Source organism: Nannospalax galili, unplaced genomic scaffold (assembly GCF_000622305.1).
Source record: "Nannospalax galili isolate Female #2095 unplaced genomic scaffold, S.galili_v1.0 scaffold113, whole genome shotgun sequence".
NCBI classification, from domain to species: Eukaryota; Metazoa; Chordata; class Mammalia; order Rodentia; family Spalacidae; genus Nannospalax; species Nannospalax galili.
In genome coordinates this window covers 4,089,469-4,110,919 of record NW_008335444.1, presented here as the reverse complement: position 1 = coordinate 4,110,919, position 21,451 = coordinate 4,089,469, and the positions used below count along the sequence as shown (strand labels likewise).

The window sequence follows — 21,451 nt, the reverse complement described above, 5'->3', positions numbered from 1 at the left end:
GGCAGGTGGATTTCTGTGAGTTCAAGGCCAGCCTGGTCTCCATAGCAAATCCAGGCCAGCTAGGGCTACAGGGAGACCCTGTCTCAAAAAAGACCAAAAAATAAAATGACAAAAATTACAGGGCTGGAGAGATGGCAGTTAAGAGCACTGGCTGTTCTTGCAAAGGACCTGAGTTCAGTTCCCAGCACCCACATGATGTCTAACAATCATCTGTAACTCTGATTTCAGAGGATCCGATGCCCTCTTCTGACCTCTTCAGGCATTGCATTACACAACTACATGCATGCAGGCAGTACACTCATATATGTAAAATAAAATAAAAATAATAAAAATTACATTTAAAATGTACATCCTTGCCCCTATTTGCATGCATGGGTGTATGAAGGTATGTTTGTCTGTTACATATGTTACTATGTAGCCCTCATGACAAAGATGTTTTCCTGTCTTTGACTGGCCACCAGACAGATTCACCCTAATTTACTCAATAGCTGAGAAAATGTCTTAAATCCTCTGAGCTTGAATTTTAGCCTTTACAAAGGAAGAAATCAAGTGCTTGGGCTCAATTTCATAAGTGCCCTGAATTAAAGTACAAGCCCTTTCTATTTTAAATGCTTTTGCCTGCGACTATCCCAGGAAGTGGATGGAGATAACAAGACAGAAAGCCTGGAGCATTAAGGGGCTGTAAAATATTCCAGAGTATACACAGCCATGGTCTTTCACCTACAGATCTCGGCCCACTTTCTTAGCTATTGCTTAACCTCATTTGTTTCTCACTTTAAAACTGATAAATTCCTTCAGTTGCTGAGAATGGGCATCACCACATCTCTCTACCTGAGTGCTGATCCCCAACATGCTCATCTGGCCCTAGCGTGACGTTCCAATAAGAGTAGCAGCAAGCAGGTGCCTGTACCAGTGTCTGCTTGTTTCAGTTGGGTATCAGTATTTGAGGGGCCTTCTAGAGTGGTCCTCAGTGCTAGCTGATTCTAGAACACACCTGTAAACTTGGAAGCTTAAAGCAAACCAATGTCTGGATCCCATCCCAGAGCAATTCTGAAGAACTAGGTACCCACTAGTGGAAGGGGATGACATGTGGCTAAACATTAGCATTTTAAAAAAAAGTCCCCTATGGGATTCTAATGTGCAGCCAAGGTTTAAAACTCATGTTCTAGAAAGAATAGCTCTCCTGCCACATAGACTTGTCATTTGTACTGGTTCTCAAAACAAAGTCCAAGGCCTACCTGTACTACAGCCATCACTGGAATGCTTTTAGAAAATGAGGACTTTGGGGCCTTACCCCAGACCTACTGAATCCAAGCCTCTGGGGTAAGGGCCCAGGAATCTTCCTTTTGAACAGCTTCTTCAGTGATCTGATTACAGCAATACTTGACCAATCCCCAGCTTGTCAGGGTTCTGAATCCTGCATGCACTATCCTCACATCCTTAGCAAGTATATGCTAGCATCCTCGAATGTGGACCTCAGCATATCACACCCACATGCACAGGTTAACACACATGCACTGACCCTTCACTTGGGCCTACAGTTGCCTGATGGGCAACTAAAACTGGAATAAAAGCTTGGTACCTCTGCCTTCACTTTGCATCTGTCTCCTTTGCTGCCTTAAACTTTGGGTCAGATTCCTGCTTATTTCTGTGTGTGGACATGTTAATCTTTAAATTTAAAGAGTAACTCTCTGGGGACTGGAGAAATGGCTAAGAGCACTAGTTGTTAAGAGCACTGACTGCTCTTATAGAGGACCAAGATTCGGTTCTCAACACTTACATGGTGGCTAACAGTCTGTAACTGCAGTCCCAGGGGATCTGACACCCTCTTCTGGCCTCTGTAGGCATTGCACACACATAGTGCACTTAGATGCAGGCAAAGCACTCATACACATAAAATTTTTTAAAAACAAAAATAAATAATATCTCTCTATTATCCAGACATAACTACAGGAACCAGAATAATGAAAAGGAACCAGGGAAGTAAAGGAAAAGAAAGAACCTGCAAGAGAACAGCAGGAAACAGGTGTTACTAAGGGAGATATGGACAAAAATGGGGTTATTTAAATGGGAGGGGAGAGGAAGCTCTATATATAAGGAACCTTGGGGATAAAGGGAAAGAAGGAGCTCAAGAGAGGTGGGCCTATAAGAGACGGGTATTATCAAGGGAAAAATGGGGAAAATGGGGACACTTTAAATGGGGAAACCATGGCAGAGGCTTAGACAGTGAGAGAGAGGAGAGAGATAAATAATGTCTAGCTAGTCTTAAAAAAAAAACAGAGGCAACCATATTAGTCCAACAACCTACTGACAAATTATACATACATTATCTCTACATGAGTCCATGTGTATAGCTAAAGGCTACATGACAAGAAACAGTGCCAGACAGGAAATACCTTCCTTTGAGTTGTTGGCCAGGGTGGTCTAAGAGACTCCTTAAATTATTCAGGCTACTGCCACAGTCCTTGATGGCCTCCCAGAACTTGAAGGTAAGACCCTACTGCTGAAAACAGAACATACAGCCAACATAGGATTTGGAGAAACAGAGCTGCAACTGACCTGGAAGCCACCTCCCTGGAAGGTGAGCTCTCATCACTTTGGAGAACGCTATGAAAGTGCCAAGGAAAAACATCAATGGATGACCCAGCACTAGCTTCAAGACCAAACAACCACATCAATGGCCAGCACAGCATATGTCATTGGTGCAGTAGTGGCACTTTTATCTTGGAGGCAATCAACAGCTACCCAGTTTGACTAAATGCCCACTCAAAGGGAGGAAACTCAAGTGTGGTACTATAACATAACCTAATACACATGGTCGGAGTGGTCATAGATCTTAGAGAAAACCCTAAGACTGTCATATCACTAGACTAATGTGAATTCTTACTATATGCAAAATATGTATCTTTATATTTACACAAAAATATCCTGGTCACCACTCATCAAAGAAGCTTATTTTGCAGCAGTCAGAGACTAATACCAAGCACCACAACTGGTCACACATGGACATTGTCTATAAATTGCCCAGGCCTAAGGGACACATCTGCAATGCAACCTCTATACCTAAGTCTCATGAAACAGAGCAGGGATAAAGAAGAGGACACTAATGAATCTCTCAGTTCTCAGTAATGAAGCTTCTTCATGCAGTGGAGGGCCAGGAACACAAAAGGTCACAAATGGCCAAAGTGTAGTAATCAAGAGTCTGCTAAATAATGGTCCTTGGACAGGACCCCTTTATTAAATTTCACCCACCCAAGGCTCAGGGACCATCACAGAAGAGGGGGCAGAAAGATTGTAAGAGCCAGGGAGGATGTGCATGACCATATGGAAACAGAGTTCTACAAGCTCCTGGGTACCTGCTCATATGATTCTATGGCATAGATGTCAGCACACACAAGTCCCATGCAAACTGAGGCAGACAGTAACCCTGTATAGATAATGGTGGGATAATGAAGAGCAGGCCCCAATCTTATCTAAAGGAATGCTGGCAACTGATTGGTGCTAGATGAGGAAGAGCTGATCTTCCTAAAATAAGGGACTCTAGATAGGCTGATGTTGGGAGCTATTAATCCATTATGTACATTGAGCTGTGGCAGGCTTGTTTACTGAGTTTGTGTTCTGCACACCAGTACCTAATCTGCCAAATCAGGAGGAATGTGTTTATATGGAGAGCCTCACAATATCTGACCTGGAGGCAATAGTGGTAGACAAAAAGGTCAAAGAAGCCTTTGAAGTATTTGACCGCTCCTTGACCCTCAGATACAGGTGGGAAAAACAGCTGTTGAAATTAATTGAGTTAAGATCTCTGATGTTCTGTATAAAAAGGAGGAGCTAAAATAAACTGGGGCTGCAGTCCCTACTGACAGCCCTCCCAAGTATCTTTTCTGTCTCGTTTTTTCTTTCAATCCTCACTCCCCCTTTCAGGTACTGTCCGTCTTGGCCGGCTAGCACCGGCAGGCTGACTAGACTCAGCAGATGGACGTGCTCGGGAGAATGGCTGAGGGCACTGACAACACAGTGGGCAGTAACAGGGATGACAGAGTATATGGACTCCAGTGTGTGTGTGGGGGGTCTATAGGAGGGTGCCAGTGGGGGGGAGGGTATTAAGATGATTATGATAGGAACACTGATTGTTCTTGCAGAAGACTGGGTTCTGAATCCAAGCACCCACATGGCAGCTAACAACTGTTTGTAACTCCAGTCCCAGGGTATCCAACAGCCTCTTCTAACCTCCATGGGCATTGCATGACATGGGTGCACTTACCTACATGCAGACAATACACGCATACACATAAAATAAAAATAACAAATAAAATTTTTAAAAAGACAAAAAAAGAATATCTCTCTAAAAACTAGTATTACTGAGCTGGAGAGATGACTCAGTAGTTAAGAGCACAGGCTGCTCTTCTGGAGGACCAAGATTCAGTTCTCAGCACCCACATGGCAGCTAACAACTATCCATAACTCCAGTTCCAGGAGAATCCAATGCCCTCTTCTGACATCTGTGGGCATTGCATGACACAAGTGCACATACATACATGCTGGCAATATACTCATACACATAAAATAAAAATAATAAATAAAATACAAAAAAATTGGTAGCACTCCCTCTTCACAATTGCAGGAACCAAGATAAAAGTAACTAAGATTTTTTCAGGCTGGGCGTGGTGGCACACGCCTTTAATCCCAGCACTTGGGAGGCAGAGGCAGGCGAATCTCTTTGAGTTCGAGGCCCGCCTGGTCTACATAGTGTGTTCCAGGTCAACTGGGGCTACAGGGAGACCCTGGTGAGTGGATATTTGAGCTGTGCTGGAAAAGACACAGAAACTGGCTGGGCGTGGTAGCACACCTTTAATCCCAGCCCTAGTGAGGCAGAGACAGGCAGATCTATGTGAGTTCAAAGCCAGCCTGGTCTACCTAGTGAGTTCCAGGCCAGCTGGAGCAACAGGGAGACCCTGTGCAAAAAAACCAAAAAAAAAAAAAAAAACTAAGATATTTTTCAAGATTTACAGAGCAGAGACATCATAATCAACAGGTTCTCAACTTCTTGGTTATAAAACCTGTTCTAGACCACCAAAACAGCACCTGAAAGTCTCCACTACAGCCCTGGACCTGAAGATACTGGCTCCATCTTGCCTTTCTGACTTGTTCTTCTCTCTGAGGCATCTTCTCCTGCAGTCATCCTGAATTCCAGGTCTGGCTGATAAAGCTCCTGCCAAGAACGGAAACTACTCCCAGACAGCAGCAACTCTCTTATCTTGACTAACTATCTTGTGTTAATGACCAGTAAGACCACAGTGTGACCAGTGTGACTTAACCATGAATGCTCCCTCTCTTGTCCTAACTCTAAGACACTTGTTGATAGCACCAAAGCTCTTGTTAATCCCATGAATATGTGGCTAAAGACCTTGGTCCTCTGGTCCTTTCCTTTATGGCTCAACTGAATAAATTACTCTCCTACCTCACCACTACTTTTTCTGTTTAGTTTTTTGGGGGTGAGTAGCCAGGTCTGGTCTGTTGGGTTCCCAAAGTCAAGCCTCCTCTGGTAGAGGATTCTGGTAACAGAGATGCCAATGCCCTTCCTGTAATCTCTATAAAGTCACATGATGTCACATCTGTATCACAGATGAAACATCTGTCCATAGCCTAGCATTACTACTGTATTATCTTCTGTCAGCATTCAGACATAATCTACTTCATTTCTTTTTAATTAGGTAGGATGGCTTAGCAAGAAAGGTCCTTGTCACCAAGTGTGACAACCTGGGTTCAATCTCTGAGGACCCACATGGTAGAAAGAGAGGACTGACTCAAGCAAGTTGTTCTCTGACCTCCATACACATACACATGCACACACACACACACACACACACACACAAATACATGCACACACATATGTACACACATACACACACATAAACACAGGCACATGTACACATGTACACATGCACACACATGTGCACACACATATCTTCATACAGGCAAAAGTAGAAAGTGGTTATCTCTAGGTGCTGTGATGATTAATGATTTTGTAAATTTTATATATGGTTCCATTTTTTAAAAATTCTCTACACATTTTTTCCTGTCAGATGACTGAATTATAGAGTGAATCAGGGGTGCTGATTTAAATGGCTAGTCAAAGCTGAAGTCACTGGAAGAGAGAGAAGTGCTGTTCCACAAAGTCGGGGCAGAGTCCCAGTCTTGAGATTCAAGTAGGATCAAGGTCTATGACTCTAGGAAACCTATAAGCATTATCAGCCATGTTTCTTAGCCCTTCCATGGGCAGGGACAGACCAGGCCACTCTGGTCCCTGTGACCTTCTACAGGAGGACCTGGCAATGGCTGCTGTCCCTACTGCCGTCTGCCCAGCCAACTCCAGTTACCTCGGTCAGAAACACCAGGGCTGTGAAGTAATTGACACAGTCTGGGTCCTGGAGAGTCCAGATGAGGAGACTGAAGACAGGACGGTTGTGCCAGCAGTTCTTGACAACCAGAGACCTGTGATGACAGCAGGTGCTCAGAATGAGGCCCAGACCACAAGAAAGGACTAAAAGCATAAAAGTCCTCCAGGCAGGGGCTGGGCACAGCTCACCTGGCCACCAGAGTGACTCCATCATAGTGCCTCTTGGAATTGACAAGCAGCTCCCAACCTCCAAGCGTTTGAATATAAGTCATGTGGTCCACATACCCTGAGCTGCGTAGCAAGGTCTTCAAGGCCTCTACAGAAGATCTGGGGACAGAGCAGGAGGCAGGTAGGGAGACATCACCACCCATTCCCTTGCCCTCCTGACCCCATATGGGACTCCCGTCACCCTGTGAATTAGGAACTCCTGGCCTTGGGACAACCCTTAAAGACCCAGTACAACATCTCACAAATGAGACAAACAAGGGGTGCATGGTTTCTGAAGTGACACAGGAAGTCTGCAGAGGAAGAGAGAATAGAATTCAGATTTGTGGGCCCAGGCATCTCATTTTGATTTCACTTTAGTGTAGAACGTGAATCCACCTAAGGACTTATATTTAGAGAGAATATTGGAGAAAGTCTAGGGTGACATATGATCAATACACCAAACACAGGAGGGTGTGAAAAGGGGCTGTGCCCAGCAGGCTGGAGCCACACTGGGTGAGGGTGCCAACATGCTGGTGCCCAGAGCATAGTCACTAGCACACTGGCCCAGGTACCTCAGGATGTCCATACATTCATGCTGCTGGAACTGGGTTCCAGCACTTCTCTGAGTCACCAGGAAGGAGATCTGGAACAGCAACATGATGAACAGGGAGGCGAAGAAGGACTGAAGTTCCAGCCGTTGACTCTGTACCATCAGCAGCTCATGGATGGCCCTGGTGGCCTGGAGAAGAGAGGAGAATGAGAATGCCAGTGTCTTTGTTATCTCTCACAAGTCCTATCACCAGGAAATTCTTTCTACAACCCCTCACCCTGTCAGGCTTGCTCAGTGACGTCTCTGGTGCTGACAGCACTTAAGGACTAATGAGCCAGGCTGTTTCTAGAATGGCTTTATGTACTTCTATAACTGTGGAACTGCTTTAGTCTCTCACTGTCCTTGAGAGTTCAGGAGGGCCTAGAGTGTCTGTCTTTCCTCAGTGCACCCATGAGAACATGTTCTTCTGTCCCAGAAAAGGCAACTGACTAGAAACCCTCCCTCTAACCCAAGCAGGAGAGTCTTGTACTAAAATGTTCAACTGAACACTGGCCCCTAAATGGTCCACAGAGCTCAAACTAGTACAACCCCAGCCCCAGTGGGTTTCTAACCCAGCCCCCACCCGTCAAATCCACCCCTCCACCCCACTCCTCCATACAATTGGTGGGGAGATCTCTGATTCACTGGGCTCCTGGTCCTTCAGTGCCTGGGATGGAATCAGCCTCTGCAGCAGATATTCCATGATCACGCAGTAGCCTTTCGGAAAGGATGCCAGGATTTCCCAGGGCTTGCACATCCCTCTGCAGAGTCAGAAGCCACCAATACAATTACAGGCAACCCACTCTCTACCAGGCTTCCAGGGGAAGGACCCTGGCTCCTTTGCCTAGTCTTCCTGCTTGCTTCCTTCTTCGAATCTCCCCTTCGTGACCCCCTCACTTCTTTTATCCCTTTCACTATTTGTCACCTCTAGACTTCTCTGTTCCCTGTTATCTTGCACATAGAGAAATACGAAAATGTTCACTTAGCCTATGAGCCTGAAAAAATCTGAGACCAAAGCTCGTTGATTGCCCTTCAGTGTCCTGACCGTGTGGCCAGGTCTAAGCTCTCCCTATCCCCACCAACAATGCATCTGAATCTGGGAACACAGATAAGTTAGCAGAGTACATGAGGCCCTGGTTCAGTCTCCAGTAACCCATGAACCGGACATGGTGGCCTACACCTGTAATCCAAGCACCTCAGAGGTGGAGGCAAGAGTAGTTCAAGGTCATCCTCAAATTACATAGGTAGTTTGAGGCCAGCCTGAGCTACATGAGACCCCATCTCAAAAAAGACAAAAAAAAAAAAGGCTGGAGAGATGGCTCAGTGGTTAAGAGCACTTGCTGCTCTTGTATTCAAATCTCAGCACCTACATAGTGGCTAACAACCATGAGAAACTCAAATTCTAGGGGATCTGATAGCCTGTTCTGGCCTCCACAGGCATTGCACACATGTGGTGCACCTAGATACATGCAGGCAGAACACCCATACACGTAAACAAATCAAAAACTTAAATTGAAATGAAAAAGAAAACAAATCTGTCTTCCAGACTCCCCCTCCAGCCTGCAATGCCCCAGGTGACCATGCCACTTTGAGGCCAGGTCTGACAGCCTCCCTTCACAACACCCATCCAGCTCTGTACCTCACACCCTCCTCTGAACTCCTACAAATGTCTTTCCTTCACCTGGATATCTTCTCACATATGGATCTGACAAAACCACATGCAAAACAAAAGCAAATGTCTGGAAAGTATTTTCTCCAAGGAACAATGAAGTTTGAAGCAAACTCATTATAATGTCCTCCAGGAGTCACGGTGGCCTTTTTGAAACATCAGGAGAGAGCGACAAGGAGATAAGAGGCAAGGAAAGAGGGTGTGGGACTGGTGAGATAGCTCAGCTGGTAAAGGTGCCACCAAGTACAACAGCCTGCCTAGAATCCATAGTCGAAGGAGAGAACAATTCCACAATTGTCCTCTAGCTTCCACGCATGCCATAGCACTAGCACGTGTGAGCACAAACACGCACACACATTAAGTAAATAATAAATAAATAATACAATTTTTTAAAAAGAGCGTATTTCAGTGCTGGCAACATGACACTTGGGTGCCCTAGGGACGAAGAAAAGAACGACGAGGAACGACGGAAGTTAGACTGACAGCAGCTTGCCAACAGCAACAGCAGAAAGCAGGAGATAAGCGGTCAGTCCTCCAAGTGTTGAATAAAAAGAAAAGCCAACCTTCAGGTTTCCCAGGAAATCTGTTGTGTAAGGCAGACTTCCTTTAGGGATACACGGATGGTTTGATGGGCAGACTTACTGGAGGATAAGGTCCTAAAGAACAGACTTTAAGGGAGAAGAAAAACAATTTAATAAGGAAAGTATGAAATTCAAGAAGGTTGGTACATGAATAAAATGGTAAGTATGCCCATAAATCCAAACATTACATTAATATAAGAATGTTTATGACAACACTGTAACAATAGGAAAAACTGAAAACAAATAGCAATTGGCAAAAGACTTGGTAAGATAAATATCGGAATAATTGAATAATGGAACATTATAAAACAATTTAAGAGGCTGATCTGCAGCTCTAACAAGCTAAGTGAGACCTATCAATACAACATCAAGAATTGATTGACAGATCAGGGCCAAAGAAATGACTCAGTGGCTAAGAGCACTGGCTGCTCTTGCAGAGAACTGGAGTTAGTTCCCAGCACCCAAATGGCAGCTAACAACTGTCCATAACTCCAGTTGCAGAGAATCCAATGCCCTCTTCTGGCCTCTGCAGGCAATGTATACATGTGGTGCTTATACATACATGCAAGCAAAACACTCATACACATAAATAAAAATAAATAAATCTTTCAAGACATGGTAGCAGATACCTTTAATCCCAGCTCTCAGGAGGCAGAAGCAGAGGCAAGTGGATCTCTGTGAAACTGAGCCCAGGTCTACATAGCAAGTTCCAGGCCAGCTGGGGCTGCAAGGAGATCTTGTCTCAAAACAAACAAACAAACAGACAAACAAACAAACAAACAATAAAAAAAACCCAACAACAAAGAAAAAAGAATTTGACAGATCATATAAGCAGAAATAAATTCATTAATCAGCCTGGTATAATTTTACATGTAGTAGGAAATATAAATTTTATTTCAAATGTTAAATATAGAGCAAAATTGATAACCATAACCTTCCTAGTCCATACACACTCACTAAAAATCTTAACATATTCCAAAAAGGAGAGTTTAAGATCAAGTTCTCCAATTACCATTCCCAAAAGAAAGAAGAAAGAAAAAGAATATCAAAATATCTAACCACTGGAGACGAAATTGCTAAAGAATTTTAGAATTGTGTCCTTGTATATGTGATAATATTTGGTGAAATTTAAAGTTGATTCTTTATTTTTAAAAAGTTCAGCATATAAAATGAAATCTTCCCTAGCATGATAAGACTCTATTAGGAAGGGGAAGATACCTCCTCCACTTCAGAACTCACAAGAATGCAGTCAACCTCCTGGAACTTAGATGTCTAGAAATGACTTTTCTTGGATAAAACCTTGAAGTACTACGGTTGGGTTTTGTCTCTAAAAACAGAACCTTTAAGAGAGAAGACTCAAAGCAAAGCAATCATGAACCAAAGGCTGGATGCTGATGACAACTCTAACCAAATCAGAAACTTGGAATCTTGTCATACAAAATCAACCAGATAGTCAGTGTGCCCACAGTCCAGAGCAATCCAACAGGAACCCCGGTGAACATGAAGCAAAGCAAGAACTGAAATGGAGGGAAGGAGGAGCCAAAAAAAGGAGGAGAAACAAGAGGAGGAAACAAAACAAGATGTGATGATGTGTCCCAGGAAGACATTGGTCAGCAGATCCCTCACAGACACTCTGTGGGCAAAGTTTCAATTAAGAAAATGCCCCACGGTACAAATTACCTGTCGCTCTTCTTTGAATTCAGCATCATAGATAAACAGATAAGCCAATGGTTTTGTAAAAAGAGGAAGAAATACAAAAAAGAAATGTCCAAACAGAAAGAGGGAAGAAAACGGAAGAAAGCTGTGTGTAGTGCTGCACACCTATAATGTCAGCCAAGGCCAGCCTGGTCTACATATTGAGTTCCAGGCTAGCCAAGGCTAAAGGACAAGACCCTATCACCACACATACAGAAAGAAAGAAAGAAAGAAAGAAAGAAAGAAAGAAAGAAAGAAAGAAAGAAAGAAAGAAAGAAAGAAAGAAAGAAATGAAAGACAGGCAAAAGTTTGGAGAGAAAGAAGGAAGGAAAGAAGGAAGGAAGGAAGGAAGGAAGGAAGGAAGGAAGGAAGGAAGGACAAGATAGATTGGAAGGAAAAGATAGATTCGGTAGAATGCCTGCCTAGCACGCACAAGTTCTGGGTTCAGTTCCCAGCACTGAAACTATGTGTGCCCCTCTCTGGTGCCACAAGAGGTTTACTGCCCTACCAGGTACCATGTGACCCGTGTCTACTCAGCAAAAAGCATGCACTGAATTTGCCACAGGGATCTTCCCAGCCAATACGATAAGCTGAACCCCAGCCGTGTCTTTCAGAAAGGAACAGCGGGCCCCAGGTCTATTCTTTGGGCACCTGAGACTGCCTTTCCCAGCGCTCATTTCTCCAAAGCATAAGTAAGGAAACTGAACTTCTGGGAAATAATGTAATTTCATCCACAAGGAACAGGTCCTAAATGGCCCAGCCTGCCTTTTACTCTCTTGTTTCAAATTCAAAAGTTATTTGCTTTCAACTGCAGCTTGGAGAATGTTCTGGATTTGTGTTTCATATAGTGTTTATGAGCTTGCAGTTCTCTATTAAAATTCCAATATGATTTAAAAAAAAGAATCTATTAGAAATTAACAATGAGCAACTTTAATTTCCCTTACTGACCAAGACCAAGCAAGCCCACTCTAGCCTAACTCTCCCAGTTATTAAAACTAAAAACACTATAAAACACAAAGGATTTCATGACGCCTTTCTCAGTAGTTGGTAGACACACAGATAGAAATCAACAAGGATACAGAAACCTGGATAATACGATATTAATCTAATTTACAAAACACAAGTTAGATTCGATTCTGAAAAATTAAAAATAGCAGGCATATTGGAGAGGAAAGCCAAAATAGAGAAAAATATTCCTGTTGAGTGTCTCAGATTTTTATTTCTTTTCTCTTTTATCTCCCAACTTTGACCTGCATGTGACCCCAGTACAAAACTATGTAACAGACACAGGCAACAAAGCCTCTGGCTAAATTCTGTCTCCCTGGAGCAGTAGGAAAATGGGACCCTATGAGTCAGACAGCTTGAGTGGACTCTTTATTCCTTTGTTCTCTCTCCCAGCCCTGTCAGGGTGACTCCAGTTGCAGAGCTGAAGGGAGGAAGGAGTGCAGCTAAAATGTAGATATTTAACAGAGATATGTGGCTTGGTAAACGGGGGTAAGGAAGAACTCACTACTGTTGGAGATTTGTTTTCTTTTTCTAACCTATGTGTGTTAGTGTGTGTGGTGCTAGGGATCAAACCCCAGAGCTTTGTATAAGCCTGGCAAGGCCTCTACCACTGGACCACATCCTAGCACCTCCATATTATTTTTGCTACGGCTATTGTTTTATTTTTTATTACTATTATTTTTATTTTGTGTGTATATTGCCTGCATGTATGTACATGCATCCATGTCATGCAATGCTCATGGAGGTCAGAAGAAGGCAACGGATTCCCCTGGAACTGGAGTTATGGGCAGTTGTTAGCTGCCGTGTGGGTGCTGGGAATCAAACCTGAGTCCTCTGCAAAAGCAGCCAGTGCTCTTAACTTCTGAGCCATCTCTCCAGCCCTATAGCTGTTGTTTTCTAGTTCTTTTTTTTTTTTTTTAACTTCATTACCCTGAAGGCAACTGTGCAATGTATCAGCAAAGAGAGCTTAAACTCTTGGTATAAATCAAGCTTTCTAGACAGAGAAGCTGAGAAGAGGTCCCTGGGAAGCAACAAGTGAGGGAACTCTTAGAAGAAAGCAAGAGGAAGGGACTCCCTAACAATATATGTGAGACAACATAAACCCCACAACCATTCCTGAGTTGCCCAGGTATAGAATAAGGCTTAAATAATCTCAAGACAAAGGATTACATGTTAAAAGGGCAGAATTGTCAGCCTAGAATTCTATGTTTAGTGAAAACAATCTTTAGAAATGAAGATAAAATATGAAACAGTTCATATGAAAGAAAACTTGTTACCCAAAGATATGTTTGCAATAAATTTTTCTTTTTGGTTTTTTTGCGACAGGGTCTCCCTGTAGCCCCAGCTGGCCTGGAACTTTCTATATAGACCATGCTGGTCTCAATCTCACAGAGATCTGCCTCTGTCCCCTGAGTACTAGGATTAAAGGCATACGCCATGCCTAACTCTCAATAAAATTTTAATGAAAAAATTTAATCTGGGGGGCTAGAGAGACGGCTCAGCAGTTAAGAGCATTGACTGCTCTTGCACAGGACTGGGACTCGATTCCCAGGACCCACTTGGTGGCTAACAACCATCTGTAACTCCAGTTCCAGGGGAATCCAACACCTTCTGACCTCCACAGGTATTGCAGGACACAGGTACACTTACACACATGCAAGCAATACACTCAAACACATAAAATTTAGAAGTACATAAATAAAATATTAAAAAATAAAAATATGCATACTGTTGAAAGAAGTCTAACTGCCAGCAATTTCTTTAATATATGTAAATGTGATGCAAATGGCAACTATGAGATGAAGCAGGGAAGACAAAGGGTGCTGTGTGCTGAAACCTCTTCTTGAAGTTATAAATATTAGCTGTGAGACTATGAAAGTATAGGTATGTAAATTCTCAATGTCCCAATAAAGTTAAATTTTAATCCAATAAATGTATGGGTAAATAAAGCTGGAATACCTAAAAGAATTCAAATAATACAAAAGGATATGGGAAAGGGGAATGTAGACACACAAAACAGACAGACAAACTGGAAATTAAACATAAATGGAGCATAAATCCAAATATAATATTAATTACATTAATTGTAAATAGTCTAAATATAATAATTAGAAGACAGAGATTTTCAGATTGGATAAAAACATATGATCTAAGGGTTAACATATAACAACCAAAACACTCCACAAGATCTAACTATATGCTATATAAAAGAAATCTATTTTAGATATATTGACACATATTAGTTAAAATAAAAGAACAGGGACTGGAGAAATGGCTCGGTGGTTAAGAACACTGACTCTTCTTGCAGAAGATCCAGGTTTGAATCCCAGCACCCACATAGCAGCTAACAACTGTCCATAACTCCAGTTCCAGGGGATCCAGGGGATCCGACGGCCTCTTCTGTCCTCTGCGGGCATTGCACAACATGTACAACATGGGTGCACTTACCTACATGCAGGCAATACACACATACACATAAAATAAAAATAGTAGAAAAATATTTAAAAATTTTTAAAAAATAAAATAAAAGGACAGAAGGGTAAGTGGTTCCTTAGTTTTAAAAAAATTCAATTTGTCATATTAACAAGATGAAAAAGAAAACCACATAATTATTTAATAGATACAGTAAAATTTTTTGACTAAATTTAATTTCCAGTCATGATAAATACTCTGAACAAACTACAAATAGAAAGGAAATTTCTTTTTTAACCTTTCAGTTACTCTTAAATTTGTGTGTGTGTGTGTGTGTGTGTGTGTGTGTGTGTGTGTGTGTGTGTGTGGTGTGTGCCATGGTGTGCATGTAGAAATCAGAGGACAACTTGCAGGAGTCTGTTCTTTCCTTCCACCAGATAGGTCCTGGGACTCAAACTCAGGTCATCAGGCTTGGTATAAGATAACTTTTCCTGCGAATCCATCTACATGTTATATGTTTCAAGGTACACAGCACTCTGCAAAAGGCAAAACTTCAAGGATAGAAAACAGACCAGCTGTAGATACAGGAAAGAGCTGACCTTAGAAAGGCAGCACAGAGGAAGCAGTGGCAGGGATGCTGTGGACATGCCCTCTTGGTTGTAATGATTAGTAATGATTGGTTGGTAATGATTATTATGACCATGCATTTTAGAAAATTCATATACATCACAAGGATGAATTTTACTTCATGTATATTAGCTTTTTATTTAAAAAAGAAAATTATAACATAGTATGTCCATATAATTTAAGATCAGGAAGCCATTAAAATGTTGCTTATTAAAGGATTTTAACTTAGTAAATGCCATAATAAAACATTAAGTGAAAATGCACAAATTGGGAGATATAGTATGAGCTTAATTTTATATACACATTTTTTTAAAGAAACACCACTTTCAAAAGGTAGGTAAAAATCTAAATTATACTCAAGTGATAGCAGAGGGTACTTTTGGCTGATTTAATCTTTTTTTTGCTTTGGTTTTTCTAAATTTTACATGCTTTCCAAATTTTCTGCAATAAAGCTGACTACTCTTAGAATCACTATATCCCAAATACTAAATATTGAATACACCTTAAAACTAAGCTGGGGCTATGAAGATGGCTCAGTTGGTAAAGTACTTGTTACACAAGCGCAAGGACCTGAGTTGGATACCCAGCAACCACACAAAAAAGGGATGCAGTAGCACACATCTGTAACCCCAGCACTGGGGAGGCAAAGACACGCAGATCCCTGGAGCCTGCTGGCCAGCCAACCAAGCCAAATTGATAAGCTCCAGGTTTAGTGAGAGACCCTGTCTCAAAAAAAAAAAAGTGAAGTATGACTAAGGAAGACTGACTCAAAGTCATCTCTAGCCTCCAAACACATGTATACACAGGCACTCAGATGAACATATACGCCCACATACACACAGGGATAAGCTCATTAAAAGCCTGCTAGTGACTCGTAAGTCTGCAGCTGACAGACTGGCTTACCTTTGTGTCTGGTCCTCTATCTTGAACAGTGTCAGGATAACTTCATCTGTGTAGGATTGGACCAGGACTTGGAAGATCTTCTTTATAATATTCTGGGCAGTTATATCGGTGATTCTGTCCACATGGTAGTAAATAAACTGGATGATTTCTGACACCTTAAATGACAGGAGGGCAGGTACTTTCTGAACAATACCACCAGCTGAGTGGGAGTCACACAACCAAGCACCAAATGTGGAGCTGCACGTGGTATATTACATAGTAGTAGGACTGTTCCACTGTACCCTGACACGGCCAGCCTCTCCCAGAGGACCATGGACCTATACTCTCAGAGGGGTAGATAGAAAGCAGCCAGGGAGGGCTAGACCATGTCTGGAAGCCATGTGGTGAAGAATAAATTACTTGGGAAAGGGAGGACAGGGACATAGTCTTGCTGCCTGGGAAGACCACCATGGACGGAAGGAATGGAAAGTCCATCTGTTTACCAGTGTGTGGAGCAGAGGTGGCCTTGTGGTGAACAGCATGGACTCTGGAGTCACCATACTACTTGGACTCAAATGTCACCTCCCAACTCACTATCTGTGTGACTTTGAGCAATATTTTCATCCTTCCTGAGTCTCATGTCCTCACATAGAAAACAAGGACAATTACACATACCTATGCAGCAGAATTAGTTCAAACAGTACCTGTCACAGAAGTACTCGGAAACCTCATTGCCAAGGCTTGTGGCCTATTTGAGCCTTTCACCATTTCTTTATACTAATTTATTTATTTAATCTCTCTCTCTGTGTGTGTGTGTGTGTGTGTGTGTGTGTGTGTGTGTGTGTGTACACGTGGGATAAGGTGGGACGCACATGCCATGGTGTGAGCATGGAGGTCAGAGGACAACTTGTTGAAATCTGTTCTCTCCTTCCACCCTGTGGGTTGTGAGGATTGAACTCAAGTCATTAGGCTTGGTGGCAAGCACCTTCATCCACTAAGCTATCTCACTGGCTCCATCTTTTCCCATTTCTAAAATGATTGCAATCACTTCCTGATAGACCTGTGATAAGATTAAATAAGATAGCATGGGGCTAGAGAGATAACTTAAAGATTAAAAGTACTGACTGCTCTTGCAGAGGACCTGGGTTTGGTTCCCAGCATCCACATGCCAGCTAACAACCATCCGTAACTCCAGTTCCAGGGGATCTGACACCCTCTTCTGACCTCCATGGGCATTGCGTGACACAGGTGCCCCTACATACATGTAGGCAATACATTCATGCATGTAAAAATAATAAGTAAATTTTTTATTTTGTTATTTTTATGTGTATGCGTGTATTGCCTGCATGTAGGTAAGAGCACCCATGTCATGCAATGCCCCTGGAGGACAGAAGAGGCTGTTGGATCCCCTGGAACCGGAGTTACAGACAGTTGTTAGCTGCCATGTGGGTGCTGGGATTTGAACCTGGGTCTTCTGCAAGAACAGCCAGTGTTCTTAACCGCTGAGCCACCTCTCCAGCCCCATAAGTAAAATATTTTAAAAATAAATAGAATAACATGCAAATGAGGCAAGCCCAAGGCTTGTGACCTGGCAATAACAAAACCTAAATATTAACTGAATTCCACATCACCTTCATAGTGACTACAAGCTATGGGGAGGGGAGAGGAGTCTAGTTCACTATGAGGAAGAACTCCTTAATAAAAACAGTGCTCCAACTTTGTACTGTTAGCAGGAGTGCTCACTGGTACAGCTACTGTGAAATCAATATGAAAGTGCTTCAGAAAATGGAAACTAGAACTACCAGATGATCTGCAGTCCTATACCTCAGGATCTATTGAAGGGAAACCAAGTCAGTATATTAGACATATCTATACTCCTGTGTATGCAGCACTATTCACAACTTCCAAAAAGTAGAAACAACTAAGTGTCCATTTGCTGATGAAATAATAAAGAAAATGTGTTCTACATAAACAACGGAATACTATTCAGCCTAAAAAAGAAGGAACTCTGCCATTTGCAGCAGTATAAATGAATGGAGGACATCAAGTAAGCCAAACACATGAATCAAGTAAGCCAAACACATGAATGGAGGACATCAAGTAAGCCAAACACACAAAGACAATTCTGTTGCATGGCCCATGATGTCACTTAGATGTGGACTCTGAAAAAGTCAAACCCACAGCAGGGGCTACGAGTGGGAAGAACTGGAAAGATATGGGTACAAAATTTCAGTTAGGTAGGAGAAACAAACTCAGGATATCCATTATACAGCATGGGATGAGAACTAATATCAATGTGTTAAATCCAAGAAAATTTATTTTAAATATCCTTACTATGAAAAAATAAAAATAATAAGGGCTGGAGAGATGTCTAAGTTAAGAGCACATTATGCTCTTCCAGAGAACCTAAGTTTAGTTCCCAGCATACACATCAATCAGGTGGTTCACAACTGCCTATAACTGCAACTTCAGGGGATCTGATGCCCTCTCCAGACTCCACAGGCACCTGTGCTTACATTCAATATACTCCCACATAGAGATACACATATACACATAATTAAACATAACATAATAAGGGCTGGAGAGGTGGCGCAGTGATTAAAAGCTCTGGCTGCTCTTTCAGAGGACTTGGGCTCAGTTTCCAGAACCCATATGGAGGTTAACAATTCCAGTTCCAAGGGGATCTGTCACCCTCTTCTGGCCTCTGTGGGCATTGTATGCATGCCTTGAGGAAAATTCACCTAATGAACTTGGTTCTGTATGATAGATGAGTAAGTACTAACAAATGTATTTGACAAGAACCTTATATACTCCTGATAATTGGTATGCTTGTTAATATATGTGGAAGTAACAGGACTTTGGAAGCTTCTGCTTGCACTTAAGTCGTAAAGGTCACTCTGAGCTCATTCTCAGGCTGAGATAAGACAAAGCAGACAGCCACAAAAACCACAGGCTGTGAGTACCTTGAAAAGTGCTGCCTCTTATAATGGCCTTTAAGGAAGCACCTGCTACCATGTGTCTTATTTGTTAAAATAGTTAAGCTTGTACTGGCATCAGCATATCCTTGGGAAGTGTCACAACCCCACACTTGCCTAAAATTTCTTCTTCTTTACAAAACACTGACTCTCTAAATTTCCTATAATAACCTAAGGGGCACGTATACAACTGTGCTGGCAGTCTCAAATCCACTAATATGATTACTACCAAGGGATGAAGCGAAAAATCCTATAAAACTCTGTATGTATTTCTGGTCTGTGCCTCAGTTTCTCTGGAGCAGGTTTTGCCCAGTCTGGGGCCCACGTGTACTAAAGAATAATTTCTTCTGCATCCTGAGTCTTCTGTATGGGCCAGGTCAGTCTGTGGTTAATTCCCATAATACACTCACATACATGCAGACAAAAACACTCATACACATAAAATAAAAATAAACAAATAGACAACCAATTTCTCCTTCTAGCAGGGCACTGGCCCACTTCTTCTCTTGGCACCCCAGACCTTTGGACTACCCTTGTGGCCCAGATCCCCCACTGCTTCCTGATCCTTTGTACCCAGACCAACCCAATTCTTCAGTCTAGTCCCCTAGAGCCCTCAAAGCCTGCCCCCTCCCCCAACTCGCTTTTGCCCAACTGAGACCAGCCTTCTCTGGCTGCCCCACCCCCAACCTGCCTGGGATTCCTGAGGCCAGCAACCTTCCCTGCAAGCCTCCAAAATTGTACTGTGCCTGCTGACTAGAGGGACCCAGACCTTGGGAGGAAGCCAAAGAGCATCTGATCTTCATCTGACTTGGGCCTCTGTGGGAACTCCTGAACAGCAGGATTAAAACCATCTGGCCCCTTCAATATAAAATCAAAAGACAGAACCTGAAGTCTAGACCAATCAGCTTTTCATACCCAATAATTAAACAACAAAGACACATAAAGTATACAAACAGAAACAGACCTAAACTCAACAAAGGAAGGCTCGAGTCACACACAAAAATCACAAACTAAAAAAGAAATGTGCATGCCAAAGTCACAGTGAAAATATAATAACATGAAAAACCTAAATAATATGTCTCCACCAAGTACCAACAGTCCTGTAGAGTAGGTGTACAATGAGAACCCCCTAGAGATAATACAGGACATGGAATTCAAAAGAACATTTATAAACATGATAAAAGAATTCAATGAATTTAAAGAACACACAAACAAGAAGTCAAAGAACTGAAAGAAGATAGGGATAAATTTCTGAGTGAAGTCAGAAGACTTAGAAATATTGAAGAATACTCAGGCTGAAATGAAGAAAGAAGTGAAACACTCTCTAAGCCAATTAGAAATGAAGGAGAAAGCCTCACCAATAGAATGAATGAAATGGAAAACAGAATATCAAGACTGGAAGATAAAGTTGAGGAATTAGACCACTCAAGCAAAAATTATAAAAAATGTAAGAAAACACAGGAATGGAATATGAAGCAAATACATGACACCATAAAAAGACCAAAGTTACGCATCATAGGCATAGAGGAAGGAGAAGAATCTTAGGATACAGTATGGACCAGATCTTCAACAGGATTGTAGAAGAAAATTTCCCAAATTAAAGAAAGACATGCCATACAAATACAAGAAGCACATAGAACACCAAATAGAGAGGACCAGAAAAGAAACTCTCCATGGCACATCATAGTAAAAACACTAAACATACAGAACAAAGAGACAATATTGAAAACTGCAAAAGAAAAACAACAAGTCACATATAAAGGAAAACCCATCAGAATTACAGCTGACTTTTCAGTGCAAATTATGAAAGCCAGAAGAGCCAAAGTATTCCCAGTTCTAAATGACCGCAGATGCCAACCCAGAATACTTTACCAAGCCAAAATGTCTATTATAGGTGAAGGGGAAAGAAAAATCTTCCATGACATAAATAGGCTGAAAGAATTCATGTCCACAAAACCAGCCCTTCAGAGAATTCTTGAAGCAATACAAAAATCTGAAGAAATGAACCCAAGGGGTAACAGAAAGAAACTAAATGAAGGTATAACTGTGGTGTCACACCATCTCCAATGAAGCCCGCGTGAGATCCTCCATGGGTTGAGGCTGGAACTTCAAGGAAGGTTGCCTCTTGGAATTGGTTGTGCTAAAAAACATGCAGTGTACTTGGCATGCTTTTACTTGCTATTATTTTTCTGTCACTGTATCTTGGGCTTCCTGGGGGCCCGGAAAGCACCTGGTGTCCTTGGCAACACTATCACCGCCTTTATTGAAATCCTTTAATCATCCTAGTTCAGATGCATCACTATTAATGAAAGATATTTTAATGAAAGATATTTTAGACATAGTGAGAAGTAGTTAAATAGAATTAATGCTGGAAAGTCCAGGGAATAATGGATTTCTAAAAGAAAAATA

The 21,451-nt window shown here is 42.1% G+C and overlaps 1 protein-coding gene across 1 annotated transcript in view; it reads right to left on the bottom strand.

Moving 5' to 3' along the window:
• The window catches only part of LOC103731891 (maestro heat-like repeat-containing protein family member 7), a 69,448-nt gene that overhangs the window by 12,458 nt on the left and 35,539 nt on the right, over nt 1–21,451 (bottom strand). The window contains exons 11-15 of the mRNA XM_017797430.1: nt 16,089–16,243; nt 7,816–7,957; nt 7,180–7,346; nt 6,590–6,727; nt 6,381–6,495 (exon numbers count right to left, since the gene is read on the bottom strand). Of these exons, the coding sequence (XP_017652919.1) occupies nt 6,381–6,495; nt 6,590–6,727; nt 7,180–7,346; nt 7,816–7,957; nt 16,089–16,243 (717 nt within the window). The remainder of the gene's footprint in view (nt 1–6,380; nt 6,496–6,589; nt 6,728–7,179; nt 7,347–7,815; nt 7,958–16,088; nt 16,244–21,451) is intronic.